The sequence below is a fragment of the Dryas octopetala genome, chromosome 4, assembly GCF_963921425.1.
Source record: "Dryas octopetala chromosome 4, drDryOcto1.1, whole genome shotgun sequence".
NCBI lineage: Eukaryota > Viridiplantae > Streptophyta > Magnoliopsida > Rosales > Rosaceae > Dryas > Dryas octopetala.
The window spans coordinates 3,912,374-3,928,739 of record NC_141369.1 but is presented as its reverse complement, the minus strand read 5'-3'; the positions used below and the strand labels follow the sequence as shown (position 1 = coordinate 3,928,739).

General features: G+C 41.7%; 1 protein-coding gene across 1 annotated transcript in view; it reads right to left on the bottom strand.

The window, feature by feature from the left end:
- The window catches only part of LOC147286246 (putative LRR receptor-like serine/threonine-protein kinase At1g56140), a 31,359-nt gene that overhangs the window by 13,952 nt on the left and 1,041 nt on the right, over positions 1 to 16,366 (bottom strand). The window contains exons 5-17 of the mRNA XM_086242379.1: positions 16,202 to 16,273; positions 10,950 to 11,021; positions 10,770 to 10,841; positions 10,610 to 10,681; positions 10,353 to 10,424; positions 10,183 to 10,260; positions 9,983 to 10,054; positions 9,618 to 9,689; positions 9,453 to 9,518; positions 2,615 to 2,680; positions 2,330 to 2,374; positions 1,590 to 1,657; positions 1,333 to 1,491 (exon numbers count right to left, since the gene is read on the bottom strand). Of these exons, the coding sequence (XP_086098505.1) occupies positions 1,333 to 1,491; positions 1,590 to 1,657; positions 2,330 to 2,374; positions 2,615 to 2,680; positions 9,453 to 9,518; positions 9,618 to 9,689; positions 9,983 to 10,054; positions 10,183 to 10,260; positions 10,353 to 10,424; positions 10,610 to 10,681; positions 10,770 to 10,841; positions 10,950 to 11,021; positions 16,202 to 16,273 (986 nt within the window). The remainder of the gene's footprint in view (positions 1 to 1,332; positions 1,492 to 1,589; positions 1,658 to 2,329; positions 2,375 to 2,614; positions 2,681 to 9,452; positions 9,519 to 9,617; positions 9,690 to 9,982; positions 10,055 to 10,182; positions 10,261 to 10,352; positions 10,425 to 10,609; positions 10,682 to 10,769; positions 10,842 to 10,949; positions 11,022 to 16,201; positions 16,274 to 16,366) is intronic.

Sequence of the window (16,366 nt, the reverse complement as noted above, 5' to 3'; positions counted from 1 at the left end):
GGGTACCATTCGAGTACTGTTATCTATCGCTGCTAATATAGGATGGCCTATACTACATTTTGATATTAAGAATGCATTTCTTCAAGAAAATGTGACAGAAGCTATGTTGCCCAGATAATTCAAGTCACCTAAGTATCACGTGTCGGACACTTTTTCGGACACGACACTCGCGGATACTCTCCGGATACGTGTCGGACACTTTATTTTGCTTATCCGTTGACTTTTGACTATTGGACACCTTATGGACACCTTCGCGACACTTTATGGACACTTTTTTGGAAAAATAAAAGTTTCTCTTCAATTAATTCACAAATTCCATCAATGATGACAATGATGATGATGATGAATCCATCAATGAGTCTATCAATATTTAGTCTTGTGTTTAATTTCTTATTTGAATCTTTAGTTTCCAATTAACAAGAGGAATGACCAAAACAAAAACAAGAGGAATGAATCTTTTATACTGTATGATAGAAGAATCATAGACATGAAACTTTAGTGTTTTGTGTAATGTGGTATGATAATGAAATGGATGGAATTGGATGAAATTTGTTATTTATTTTTAAAGAAATTATATATATATAAAAAATTATATTAATATATATTATTTTAATCGCTGTATCCATGGCATGTCTCGTATCCTATTTTTTGAGGTTTTTCGTGTCCCCGTGTCGTGTCATGTCCCTGTGTTCGTGTCAGTACCCATGCAACTTAGGACAAAAGAAATGTGTATGGATCTATCTCCAGATTTTGTTGCTCCTTCTGATGTTGGGAAGGTTTGGAGGTTGAAAAAGGTCTTGTATGAACTACAACAGACTACTAGAGCTTGGTTTAGCAGGACCAGCCACTCTGAAGAATTATGTTTTCAAAAAAGCCAATCTTATACAGTATTTCCCAAACAACCATCTAGAGGAAAACTCACAACAATGATTGTATATGTTGATGACATTGTGGTGAAAAGCAATGATTTGGAAGAAATATCAAATCCCACAGCTTTTTAGGTAAGGAGTGGCATTGAGGTTGCAAGGTCAAAGGAGGGCATCTTTATCTCTCAGCATCATTGCATGAAACATTTTGAGTTGGATAGACACTTTTTCGAGGAGAAGCTTGAGGGAGGACACATTTTCATTTCATACATGAAGTCAGAAGACCAGCCGGTGGCTGATATCTTAACAAAGGTAGTGTGGATTGGGACTTTCTATTTTTCACTAATTGAGTTAACCTTAGACAACTAATATGGTTATATTTACATAATAGCTTAGATTATGTAAATTCCTTTGTATAGCTATTTAAACCTCCTTATGGAGAAGAATAAAAGTGAAGAATTATTACCCACAGCCTGTGTTTTAAGACCAACACTGCTAACTGCCCATCTGTTTGTGCCACTCACAAAATATGTAGCTGGACCAAGGGGCTCATCGTCCCTCTCATACACAGTCCCATTGGAAGACGTAATCAAAGGACCACCACAATTAATCATGAAGTTATAATCTGTGCAAAGATACAAAAGTGGCACCAAGTCATAGAATGTTCAGAAAGGCATTTTAACTTGCAATGTTAACATCATATAAGGCTTGGAATGTACTTACAAATTCCACGACCACGATTGCAAGGAAAGTTCCTTTGGAGGCAATTCCACCCATAAGGTAATTCAACACTGAAATTAAAAAAAAAAAAATAGCACTTAAATAAGGAATACGGCAGTTATTTTTTGGATAACAAACAAAAACCCTAACTGATCAGTGGCCAAAAAAAAAAAGAACCGTAACGGATCCACCTCCTCACCCTTCACATAATCAAAAGCCCTCATATTCTTTTCCATCCATACAACCCAGAACAATGCCAACATAGCACATCTCTCAAAAACCACTCGCTTTTTCTTACCTCCAAAAAACTAAATCTCTCACAAAGTAATGTGAACCAGGATTATTCCAGCTCTCACAAAGTATTATAGAGTCCGACGGGTATGTTATTGGGTAGGTGTAAAGAGTAGGTATGGGTATGTTATTTGGGTATGTGACGACGGCAAGCAAGATAGGAGATACAAAAACCCTAGGAGGCTAGGATCTTTGGCTCTGATACTATGCCAAAATAGAGTAGTTGGGATAATTTTCTGTATGTATTCTTCTCCAATTCGGAAATAAGGAAAGAACTAATTACAAAGTAATTACAAAATCTGTCTAAAGTCAACTTCTACAATTAAGCTAATCACTCTAAATTAGCCTTTAATCATGCCAACACGAATGTATATTGTAATTGACATATGACTCTCACATGCATTATCGAAATGTTCAAAACACTAAAAGTGAGCGCAGATGCAAAGAACCACCTGTTATCTGAACTTTCTAAGCTGAAGTTGTTGGCAACTAAATTACTGCAAAATACACCCAACAAAATGTCAATGTTAATTACATCTTATATTATTTAATGCAAGCTGATCCAAGCAAAGCAAAATCTATATTGTTGGAGAAAATGTCTCTAACGAACAAAAAAAGTGCAAACTACGAAAGGAAAGTTATATATTAAACTAGAAACCTTTCATCTAAAAGAAAACGAAAATTCTATAGCAAACAGAATATAAAAGCTAAATATATAGTGGAATGTGAAGACATACAGCTGTAAATTTGGTTCGTTGACCCAAGAAGGAAAGCTCTGCCCTAGATTATTGTAAGACAAATCTCTGCATTCATTTCCGACAAAACATCAAATACATAGTTCAAAAAATTAATATAACAAAATAGTGTATCACACTATCAAATTTAGGTACTGCCAATACCGACTGACAGACTGAATACGCTGTAGGACCAAAAATGAGCTCCAAACCAACTTGAAGGAAGAATGTAACGACCCGACCCAAAGTTGACTTTTAAAACTAATGAACTTTCATCTTTGACTTTGGGCACGTTGGAAAGGTCTCGAGTTCACGAGTTCGTAGACACGCGGCACGCGTCAATCGGAGTTATGGTTTGGAAGTTACGGGCATTTGAAGTAAAGGGCAAACTTGTAAATTTTACAAAAGTGGGTTTTAAAACCCAAAAACCAGATTTTTATCTCATTCTCTCCTCTCTCCCCGACCCTCTCCCTCTCCCGTGTGTCTCTCCCTCCCTCACTCTCGCCGATCTGCCACCGGCGCGTGGCGGCGCGTCCGGCGGCGGATGGGCTGGGTTTTCGGCCCACCAGCCTTGCCGTCCCTCCCCCTTCCTCCCTCTGGCCGTCGATCACCAACCTAAGCCACCATCGCGACGGATCGACGCGAAGACCGAGAGAGGCCCTCGTCGGCGATCTCCTTTTTCCGGCGACGACGGGACGCCGGACCACCTGGGTTCTCTTCCCCAGGCCCCGGCGAGTCCAGCCACGTCCTCCCCTAGCTCCGACGACCCCTCACGGTGGCAGATCGAGCAATTTCAGGCCGGCGGCTTCTCCGGCCAGTTCGAGCTTTTCCGGCGAGATTTGGCCCTCGATCCAGTTGACAAAATCGATCCTCTAGGTACGGGTAATCTTTCCCCTAAGGTGTTGATGTTAAATTTTGAGATTTTAGAAATTCGATTTTAAGGTTTAGGTCTATTTTGAATATCTTGAAATCGGACTCAAATTTGTGATGTTTACGTACAATTGAAGGTTCTATTATATAATTAGGATTGTTTGGAGTTGAATTTGGATATTTCTATGTTTGTGCCGCCGCTGCCACCGACGGCTCCGCCACTTGTGGCGGCGAGTTAGGTGGTTTTTCTTGTTAATCAGCCTTCCCAGGACTCTTAGAGGCCAACCCTAGGGTCTGTTTACGTGTTGGAGAGTATTGTGTGTAATTTGAGGCTGGGCAGCCACCGTGCGTGGTGGTTACCGCCCATTTCGGTCATTGAACGGCCAAATTGTGAAACCTGAATATTTAAATATTGGTTGTCTGGTCTTAACAGGTATACGGATTCAGGAAATATCATTCCCGATGCCGTTATGCTGCCGGATTTGGTATCCGAGCAATGCCACTGTGAAGGGTAGGATTTGAATTAGGAGAATGAATTGACGAGGATTTGAGGCGAAGGAATTAATTGGGAATTATAGCGTTGCTTAGAGGAGAGTCACCAAATTAGAGAAGGATTATTTATAGTCGAGGTTAATGATTGATGATTAGGCAGTTATTACATACAAATGATCAAACTAATTATTGAGGAAAAGTCAGTATGTTTCGAGTGACAGACAAGTGATGGTTTATAAGCGGGGATCAAATTCGGAAGGATTCGGCAGAGTTCAGAGAAATTTTGGGAAAAATGTTGTGAGTTGGAAATGCGAGTACGGATTGGACGAGCCTGCTCGTACGGAGAGACCCCTCCGTACGAGATTGTGGCTAGGATACGAGCCTGCTCGTACGGAGAGACCCCTCCGTACGAGATTGTGGCTAGGATACGAGCCTGCTCGTACGGAGAGACCCCTCCGTACGAGATTGTGGCTAGGATACGAGCCTGCTCGTACGGAGAGACCCCTCCGTACGAGATTGTGGCTAGGATATGAGCCTGCTTGTACGGAGAGACCCCTCCGTATGAGATTGTGGCTAGGATACGAGCCTGCTCGTACGGAGAGACCCCTCCGTACGAGATTGTGGCTAGGATACGAGCCTGCTCGTACGGAGAGACCCCTCCGTACGAGATTGTGGCTAGGATACGAGCCTGCTCGTACGGAGAGACCCCTCCGTATGAGATTGTGGCTAGGATACGAGCCTGCTCGTACGGAGAGACCCCTCCGTATGAGATTGTGGCTAGGATACGAGCCTGCTCGGGCGGAAGGGTCATCCGTACGAGATTGTGGCTAGGATTTGAGCCTGCCCGAGTGTGGGATTGTGGCCAGGACATTGTCTACAGTACAGGTACGAGAATGATGTAAGTTTTAAGAATAAGTGTTTCAAGATATCAGCTTCCAAGGATAAATTCAGTTCAGAGTTTGACTTACGATTGAGGGGATTTAAAAATGGTTCTGAAAGGAGATTTTTGAAAGTAGTTATAAAGCTGGAGGATTTCCAAGAAACGAAGTGTGTGAAATTAGATAGATGGTTGTTGGGTTGCTTGTATTGCTTTTATTTGCAAGGACTTAGTAAAATCTAGGCTTGAATCGTGAGGACGGAAATGATGGTGTCTATGAATTGAGGTTATGAGTTAGAAAGTGAACGAATCGAGATTGAGGTTAATAGTTGACGTTTAGGCATTTGAATGGCATAATGATTATTATTATTAATGGTGGAATTTGATGAGAATATGAGGAATTATTGTTTATCTTGATGTTTGGAAAATTATTGAGGACAATTATTATGTCACTTCACTCATACGAGCTCTAGTGAGCTTACCGGGTTTGTCGTATAACCTGGTACACTATGGATGTGGTGTAGGATTTGTGTTTTGCAGGTTAAGCAGGCTGAGAAGTAGTGGGGAGAAGACGATGCAGTGGGACCCAGAGAGATTTATTTAATTGTTTTTACTCAGTGGTTTGTTTAAAATGTTTTTGATAGAATTGTATTTACTTATGTTGTTGTGCATGGCTCAAAAGTAAGAGAAAACAGATTTAACAGTTTGATGTTCAGTATTTTCATGGGCCCGAGGTTCGGGGTGTTTCAAATGGTATCAGAGCTAGACCCGGCCGGAAGTGTGTGGATTGCAAGACCCAGGGACCAAGACCCTGAGTGGGCGGCTGCGCGAGGCAGTGGCGAGCTACCAGGTGAGGAGAAGTGAGTGATCCCACACTGCCCGGGTGAGGAATGATAATTTACAGAATGTTTGTGAAAGCCAGTTTGAGAAAGAAAATGATTTTCAAGTGATTTCAGAAATGTATTTTATTTGAGCCATGAAAATGCTTGAGAAAGTTTTGAGGAATGTCCCATGCACTGTCATCGTCTCTCTGCTCCTCAGCAAGTTCAGGAAAGTTGGAAGTTTGAGACTTAGTATGAGGTTTGAAGTTAGAAAAGTTGGAAGGTTGAGTAAGTTTATTAATAAGAGATCAGTGGGTCAATCAGAGTGGCGCAGCGGAAGCATGGTGAGACTTAAACAAATCACGTGGGCACGTGGTCAATAGAGGGATCAGCGAGGTCGATAGGAGGTACGAGTTTGGGCATCGCTTGTCTGTTACGATATATGCTAAATTTCGAGGACGAAATTTTTGTAAGGGGGGAAGATTGTAACGACCCGACCCAAAGTTGACTTTTAAAACTAATGAACTTTCATCTTTGACTTTGGGCACGTTGGAAAGGTCTCGAGTTCACGAGTTCGTAGACACGCGGCACGCGTCAATCGGAGTTATGGTTTGGAAGTTACGGGCATTTGAAGTAAAGGGCAAACTTGTAAATTTTACAAAAGTGGGTTTTAAAACCCAAAAACCAGATTTTTATCTCATTCTCTCCTCTCTCCCCGACCCTCTCCCTCTCCCGTGTGTCTCTCCCTCCCTCACTCTCGCCGATCTGCCACCGGCGCGTGGCGGCGCGTCCGGCGGCGGATGGGCTGGGTTTTCGGCCCACCAGCCTTGCCGTCCCTCCCCCTTCCTCCCTCTGGCCGTCGATCACCAACCTAAGCCACCATCGCGACGGATCGACGCGAAGACCGAGAGAGGCCCTCGTCGGCGATCTCCTTTTTCCGGCGACGACGGGACGCCGGACCACCTGGGTTCTCTTCCCCAGGCCCCGGCGAGTCCAGCCACGTCCTCCCCTAGCTCCGACGACCCCTCACGGTGGCAGATCGAGCAATTTCAGGCCGGCGGCTTCTCCGGCCAGTTCGAGCTTTTCCGGCGAGATTTGGCCCTCGATCCAGTTGACAAAATCGATCCTCTAGGTACGGGTAATCTTTCCCCTAAGGTGTTGATGTTAAATTTTGAGATTTTAGAAATTCGATTTTAAGGTTTAGGTCTATTTTGAATATCTTGAAATCGGACTCAAATTTGTGATGTTTACGTACAATTGAAGGTTCTATTATATAATTAGGATTGTTTGGAGTTGAATTTGGATATTTCTATGTTTGTGCCGCCGCTGCCACCGACGGCTCCGCCACTTGTGGCGGCGAGTTAGGTGGTTTTTCTTGTTAATCAGCCTTCCCAGGACTCTTAGAGGCCAACCCTAGGGTCTGTTTACGTGTTGGAGAGTATTGTGTGTAATTTGAGGCTGGGCAGCCACCGTGCGTGGTGGTTACCGCCCATTTCGGTCATTGAACGGCCAAATTGTGAAACCTGAATATTTAAATATTGGTTGTCTGGTCTTAACAGGTATACGGATTCAGGAAATATCATTCCCGATGCCGTTATGCTGCCGGATTTGGTATCCGAGCAATGCCACTGTGAAGGGTAGGATTTGAATTAGGAGAATGAATTGACGAGGATTTGAGGCGAAGGAATTAATTGGGAATTATAGCGTTGCTTAGAGGAGAGTCACCAAATTAGAGAAGGATTATTTATAGTCGAGGTTAATGATTGATGATTAGGCAGTTATTACATACAAATGATCAAACTAATTATTGAGGAAAAGTCAGTATGTTTCGAGTGACAGACAAGTGATGGTTTATAAGCGGGGATCAAATTCGGAAGGATTCGGCAGAGTTCAGAGAAATTTTGGGAAAAATGTTGTGAGTTGGAAATGCGAGTACGGATTGGACGAGCCTGCTCGTACGGAGAGACCCCTCCGTACGAGATTGTGGCTAGGATACGAGCCTGCTCGTACGGAGAGACCCCTCCGTACGAGATTGTGGCTAGGATACGAGCCTGCTCGTACGGAGAGACCCCTCCGTACGAGATTGTGGCTAGGATACGAGCCTGCTCGTACGGAGAGACCCCTCCGTACGAGATTGTGGCTAGGATATGAGCCTGCTTGTACGGAGAGACCCCTCCGTATGAGATTGTGGCTAGGATACGAGCCTGCTCGTACGGAGAGACCCCTCCGTACGAGATTGTGGCTAGGATACGAGCCTGCTCGTACGGAGAGACCCCTCCGTACGAGATTGTGGCTAGGATACGAGCCTGCTCGTACGGAGAGACCCCTCCGTATGAGATTGTGGCTAGGATACGAGCCTGCTCGTACGGAGAGACCCCTCCGTATGAGATTGTGGCTAGGATACGAGCCTGCTCGGGCGGAAGGGTCATCCGTACGAGATTGTGGCTAGGATTTGAGCCTGCCCGAGTGTGGGATTGTGGCCAGGACATTGTCTACAGTACAGGTACGAGAATGATGTAAGTTTTAAGAATAAGTGTTTCAAGATATCAGCTTCCAAGGATAAATTCAGTTCAGAGTTTGACTTACGATTGAGGGGATTTAAAAATGGTTCTGAAAGGAGATTTTTGAAAGTAGTTATAAAGCTGGAGGATTTCCAAGAAACGAAGTGTGTGAAATTAGATAGATGGTTGTTGGGTTGCTTGTATTGCTTTTATTTGCAAGGACTTAGTAAAATCTAGGCTTGAATCGTGAGGACGGAAATGATGGTGTCTATGAATTGAGGTTATGAGTTAGAAAGTGAACGAATCGAGATTGAGGTTAATAGTTGACGTTTAGGCATTTGAATGGCATAATGATTATTATTATTAATGGTGGAATTTGATGAGAATATGAGGAATTATTGTTTATCTTGATGTTTGGAAAATTATTGAGGACAATTATTATGTCACTTCACTCATACGAGCTCTAGTGAGCTTACCGGGTTTGTCGTATAACCTGGTACACTATGGATGTGGTGTAGGATTTGTGTTTTGCAGGTTAAGCAGGCTGAGAAGTAGTGGGGAGAAGACGATGCAGTGGGACCCAGAGAGATTTATTTAATTGTTTTTACTCAGTGGTTTGTTTAAAATGTTTTTGATAGAATTGTATTTACTTATGTTGTTGTGCATGGCTCAAAAGTAAGAGAAAACAGATTTAACAGTTTGATGTTCAGTATTTTCATGGGCCCGAGGTTCGGGGTGTTTCAAAGAACAATTTCAAAACAACTTAAGATTACTAAAATAAATAAATAAATGCAAGCCACTTTGAGGGATGAATTTTAGGCTTTTAGCTGTAACTCATAATTGCACACTACTTACTATTTCTTCCTCATAATGCATCAAGCTGCCTAGTCAATTACGATTGTTCTAGTGGTGAGAAAAATATGTTCACGACTTATTTTAGCTTACTGAATATAAATCTGTACTTTTGTGGAGTTATTTTCTTCATTGTAAGCAATTTAGTATAATCATCAACCCAAAAACAATTTTTTAGCCTCTAGTATCAAGGTCATTCGAAAAATCCAAAATTAACTAGAAAAAGAAAAGTGGGGTATTCAGAATCCTTCAAGTTCATATAAGGGAAGCTGATACTGTACAATTTTGATAAAGCCAGAATAAATGCATCATGTCCATCAACACAGAGATGACTTTATATATCAAATGGAAAACATACTTATCAGAAAACATCAGTTTTGTTGCATTAGAATGAATGATGTTTATAGCGAATTTGCTGAAATACTTACACAATGAGAATAGACGTGCTTTTATTCTCAGGAAGGGAACCAACCAACTTATTGTTGCCAAGAAACCTAATTATGAAGACAGAAATACATGCCTTAATACTTGAAAAATACGTACGTACGGAAGGAATATAAAACACTTAAGAGGGATGGATGATAATATATTACAGGACGGTAAGCGAACTCAAATCAAACAGCGAGTTTGGTATTGGTCCATTTAAATTGTTGAAGCTCAAATCGCTGGAGGGGAAAAGAAAAATAATGCAGTTACATGATTTGATGTCAAAGCAGCTAGTAGTAAAATTATTATAAAAAACACCATAATCTTGATGCACCTAAAGCAGGTGAAAATTCAGTACAAACAAAATGATTATCAGTTAACCTTATATACATTATTGAATTATGTAAGATAAGAGGATAACGTTGCCTTATGATTGGTACCCTTCTGTACTTTAAAAAAGAAAAGGTTCCAAAGTTGGGCAATTTGGGTTTAGCTCAACATGTATGGTCACAGATCACCAAGAAAAACTTACAGGTGAATCAATTTTCGGTATTCTCCAATATTGGAAGGAATTGAATCAGAAATATTGTTATTCCTCAGCATTCTGCAGGATGTGAAACCAAATTGACATATTAGATTTCAGAAGGAAAACAAACAAGAAAATAAAATAGAAGTATTATCATATCAGATGTTGTACTAGATTCAAATGTAAACGAGAAAGATTTTCCTTACAAGACTTGTAGAGACGTCATATTCTTAATAAATCCAAGAGAAGAGTTCCCATTGGCATTTGATAAATCAGTAATTCGCCTATTATTACATCACACAGGAGAATGTAAGCTTTATAGATTTTCAGAAATAAACAAAAAGTGACAAGTAGATCTAGGTAGATATATACTCACAACTCTGTCAGAAGAATCAGATTGGACAGTGTCGATGGTATAGGACCTTCAAAAGAGTTTCCTTGAAGCCTCCTAACAAAACATGTAGCTAACTATTAGTGGAACATATAAGAAATTAATTTTTCTCAAAAAGCATTGAGCTTATGAAGACTAACTAAAGGATGAACCTATTATCATCTATCAGCATCTGAACTGAATGGAAATAGATAGAGAGAGAGAGAGAGAGAGAGAGAGAGTATTTATTTAGAGTAGCTTACAACGAAGTAAGCTTTGACCAATTTCCTATGAAGTCGGGTATCCTGCCAGAGAGTTCAATGTCTGTTGCCCAACTGCAGCAAACAAAGGTAATCTCTGATAGATAATCAATAATAATTCCTCGACATGTTATTAATTACAATTAGTAAAGCTTTTACTTACAATATCTCCAAGTTTTTTAGATTAGCAAATGTTGGTGGAATCTCACCGCTAAGTCCAGAATTATCAATATAACTGCCAAAGTAGAAGATAATGAATTATCATAAATATATGTACTGCTATCTTAATTACAACTTCATGTATATGGTGAAAGGAAATGAACAACATATATATAAAACTTACATCTCTTGTAATTTTGATAAACTCCCCATCTCAAGTGGCAGAGAACCAGAAAGGTTCAATGTCCCAATACCCCTACAAAATTGACGAGTTATCAGTTAAAAATTCCCATGAAAAGATATTGTTTGATCTTTAGAGGTTCAGATAATCAAGATTAAGTACAAGCAGGTATATGACTACCGTGAACAGTTACATGCTTTTTTTGGTGAAGAAAAGTTACATGCTTGAATCAAGCAATATGGCTACGTGCATGCTTGAATTTAGAAAAGAAGCAAATGTTAGCCTGAGTTACTTAGAATATTCTTTGTATTGTTGATATGAGTCAACCCATGTGGTTATTGTGTAATTATTAGAATTAATTAGGTAATTTATTAATTCCTGTATTTTAGTTATAGGCCCGTGTATATAAACCACACTTTGTGGTCTTAATCAATTAAGCAAAAATCATATTGAAAACCCTAAATCTAAACCTTTTCTGTTCATGGTATCAGAGCATGGTTCTCTATCCTACTGATTTTTGAAGAATTTTTTTTTTTTTCCAGAAAAATTCTATTACTCTATCTAATTGTTTGTCTCTTTCCGCTGCAAACTTGCCATTGTCTGGTTACCAAGCCACCTGGCTAAACACCCCCCACCCTTGTTACCGTCGCTCACTGCACCCCTCTGTCACCGTTGCTCGTTGCACATCCCCCTGGCACCGTCGCTCGCTGCACACCTCCTCCAGCGACGCCGACCAGCGACTGAGCGACGCCGACGCCTGTGAAGTTGACGGCGTGTGTGACTGAGCGGCGCCCCGCCTCTGCCTTCCTCGTGCGAAGCGACTGACCGCGACGGCTGGAGGCTCTGTGCGACGACCGGGCAGCTTTGTGCGACGCCCCTGACGACCGGCGAAGTCTGTTGCGCGACGTCCGGCGGTGCGCAGCTCTGTGCGACATCCCTGGCAGCGCCTCGGCTCTCCTCCAGGTCCGACGCCGACGCCCCTGCTCGACACGCCGGCGACTGGGCGCACCTCCACCTCTGCCGACCTGCTTGCCCGACGAGACGCCGCCTCGCCTGCTCGACCCGACGCCGCCTCGCCTGCTCGACCCGACGCCGACCCGTCTGCTCGACACGACGCCGACGCCCCGCCTCCACCTTCCTTGAGCGCCGGCGACTGATGCTCGTCCGTTAGAGACGTCAACCCACTGCCGTTGCGTGAGTTCTCTACAACGCGACGCGGCTGGGACGACGATTTGGATTGGGCGTGGCTGTGAGCGGCAAGGAAGAAGAAGGAAAAAAAAAAAAAAAAAAGGAAAAAAATAATATTTAAAAAAAAAAAAAATGCTGCATTCCAAGGTGAACTCTGTTAGTTCCTCCAGCTTTGTTGTCAAGTCAGGTATCTCTAACTCTGCTTTGAGTAATTCTGCTTGTACTGGTAATGGTGCATGGATAATTGATACAGGTGCTACGGATCATATGACTTCTGATCGTTATGTTTTTAGTCATTTTTCGTCTGTCTGTTCTAAGCCATTTATTGTCAATGCCAATGGTGTGTCGTCTCCTGTTTTAGGAGATGGCACGGTATCCTTTTCCTCTGATCTGTCTTTGCATAATGTGCTGTTTGTTCCTTCCTTGAATTGTAACCTTATTTCTGTTAGTCAACTAACCAAAACTCATAATTGTGTGGCCACATTCTTTCCTACCCATTGTGTTTTCCAGGACATTCATACCAAGGAGAAGATTGGCAGTGGTAGAAAGAGTGGTGGATTGTACTATCTGGATAGTGGGGTTTCCGCTTCAGATGGTCGTGGCATTGTGAGTCTAGTTAGTGATGGTTCCTCCGAAAATCAGAAGAAGATTTGGTTGTGGCATCGCCGACTTGGTCATCCGTCCTTTAGTTATCTTCGGCGTTTATTTCCCTCTTTATTTCATGGATTGAACATTTCCAATTTTAATTGTGAAGTTTGTGTGTTGGCCAAAAGTCATCATTCAGTGTTTCCTTCTAGTGCTACACGTATGGATGTTCCTTTTGCTTTGGTCCACTCGGATGTTTGGGGTCCGGCCCCGTGTGGTACACATAAAGGAATGAAATGGTTTGTGACATTTATTGATGATTGTACTAGAATGACTTGGGTTTATCTTCTGAAACATAAAAGTGATGTGTGTGCTGTTTTTCGCCTTTTTCATCATATGGTCCTCACTCAGTTTGCCTGTCCTATTAAGGTTTTGCGCTCAGATAATGGCGGTGAGTTTGTTAATACAGAGTTGACTCAGTATTTTGCTTCTGCGGGGATCCTTCATCAGACTTCTTGCGCTCATTCTCCACAACAGAATGGGGTTGCTGAACGCAAAAATCGACATTTATTGGAAGTCACTCGGTCCCTTTTTCTGGGCGGTCATGTGCCTTCTTTGTTCTGGGGTGATGCCTTGAGTTCTGCCGTCTATCTGATTAATCGGACCCCATCTAGTGTCCTTGACTTTCGGCGACCTTTGGATGTTCTCTCGAATTTTGTCTCTCTCCCAGGTATCCTTCATTTGGAACCCCGGGTTTTTGGGTGTGTTGTTTTTGTGCATTTACATTCTCATCAGCGATCCAAGCTCACATCTCGGGCTTTAGAGTGTGTTTTTGTTGGTTATGGTCCATCCCAGAAGGGGTACCGGTGCTATCATCCTTCTACTCAGCGCTTCTATGTTTCTATGGATGTCACTTTTCATGAACATCAACTTTTTTACTCTCCCCGTCCATTGGATTCTACCCTTCAGGGGGAGGTTTCTAGTGAAGTGCAGAATCGAGATGATATGTTGTTCTTTGAGGAAGGGTCAGAACAGACTACTGATCACCCAGTGTCTGAGTCTGAGAATGAGACTGAGACTGCAGAAATTACTGCGGATGAGACTGAGATTGCGGAAATTACTGGGGATGATACTGAGGATATGGTAGGACAACAACCCACGAATTCTGAGCCTGAGGAATCACCACTCCATGATAGTACCGCCATCTCTCCTACTCCATTGAATCAATCTTCTTCATCCATTGAGGTAACAAACAATACTCTTGATTCACATTCTGGTTCAGATGTTGTTTCTAATGCTTCTAAATTTACACTTCCTCCTCTGTCTAACCGAGGACAACCACCAGCTAAATATGAGCCAGATCCAAATGCCAAAGTTAGGTACTCAATTAATAATCATGTGTCATCTGTTAGGCTTTCAAAGTCATATGAATCGTATGTTCTGCAATTATCTTCTGTTTCTATTCCTAGTAGATTGCAGGATGCTCTTGCAGATTCTAGATGGACCAAAGCTATGGCTGAAGAAATGGCGGCATTACAGAAGAATTCAACCTGGGAGTTGGTTTCTCTACCTAAGGGGAAGAAGACAGTTAGATGCAGATGGGTGTTTGCAGTCAAACACAAAGCTGATGGATCAGTTGAAAGGTATAAGGCAAGGTTGGTAGCAAAGGGTTATACACAGTCCTATGGCATAGACTACTTGGAGACGTTTGCTCCAGTGGCCAAGTTAAATACAGTACGGGTTCTGTTGTCTTTGGCCGCTAACAAAGATTGGCCACTCCTTCAGTTTGATGTAAAGAATGCCTTTCTCCATGGTGATTTGACTGAAGAAGTATACATGGATCCTCCTCCAGGTATTCCAGAGTTTGATAATACAAGATTAGTATGTAGACTGAGAAAGTCTTTATATGGTCTTAAACAATCTCCAAGAGCCTGGTTTGGGAGATTCACCCGTGCAATAAAGAACTATGGTTATCGGCAGAGTAATGTTGATCATACGTTGTTCCTAAAGAAAAGGGGGAAGAAGATTACTGCTCTTATCATTTACGTTGATGATATGGTTCTGACTGGAGATGATTATGAGGAAATCTCTAATTTGCAGAGGTACTTGTCTAGAGAGTTTGAAATGAAACAGCTGGGGGACTTGAAGTTCTTTCTTGGGATAGAAGTTGCTCGGTCTAAACATGGCATATTCCTATCTCAAAGGAAATATGTTTTAGACTTGTTGTCTGAAACTGGTATGCTTGGGTGTAAGCCAGCTGTCACTCCTATGGAACAAAACCATAGACTTTTCGAGTGTTTGGGGGCCTTGCCTGCAGATAAGGGGCGATATCAGAGACTTGTTGGAAGATTGATATATTTGTCTCACACTAGACCTGACATTGCTTATGCGGTTAGTGTAGTAAGCCAGTTTATGCATGCCCCGTGTAAACCCCATATGGATGCTGTGGAGCGAATTTTGCGGTATTTAAAATCTGCACCTGGTAAAGGGTTGTTGTTTGCTAATCATGGTCATGTGAATGTTGAAGGTTTTTCTGATGCAGACTGGGGTGGTTCAGCAGATGATAGGAGGTCTACCTCAGGCTACTTTACCTTTGTAGGAGGAAACTTGGTGACCTGGAGGAGTAAAAAGCAATCGGTTGTATCTAGATCAAGTGCAGAGGCTGAATACAGAGGTATGTCACTTGGAGTAGTTGAACTTTTATGGTTGAGACATTTATTGACTGATTTAGGGTGTCCACCTACCAAGCCTATGGACTTGTTTTGTGATAACAAATCTGCTATTGATATAGCACATAATCCTGTTCAGCATGATAGAACAAAACACATTGAGATTGATCGACACTTCATTAAAGAGAAGCTTGAAGCTAAAATTATCAACTTCCCATTTGTGAAGTCTGAGGATCAGCTTGCAGATGTGTTGACCAAGGCCGTAGCAAATAGGGTGTTTTTGGACTCACTAGACAAGTTGGGCATGTGCGATATATATGCACCAACTTGAGGGGAAGTGTTGATGTGAGTCAACCCATGTGGTTATTGTGTAATTATTAGAATTAATTAGGTAATTTATTAATTCCTGTATTTTAGTTATAGGCCCGTGTATATAAACCACACTTTGTGGTCTTAATCAATTAAGCAAAAATCATATTGAAAACCCTAAATCTAAACCTTTTCTGTTCATGTATATGCCTTGTATCCTATTGTATCCAGGTACTTTCCATATTTTGTACATGTATATTTGTATAAATACCTCCTTATGGAGAGGAATAAAGCATTCAGAAAATTCTCCAATATTATGGTGTATGTTATCTGACAGCAAAAACAAGAAGTTTTGTTTCCACCTGATTGATCGCACAATCAAATAAGGACAATACATATATATATACACACACACACACACATATATATATATATAGAGAGAGAGAGAGAGAGACAGAGAGAGAGATGCTCTCTTGTTTGAGGCTCCAACATGAGAAAACTTACAAAAATGTCAAATTAGTGAGCTGTCCGAGTTCCTTTGGTAGTTCGCCTGATAAATCGTTATGGCCTAAGTCCCTAGACATTAAAATTTAAACAGCAATCATGAGCTTGAAATACATAATTATACAACTTATTTGGGCCGGGTATAAATACCATTCTGTATGAGGA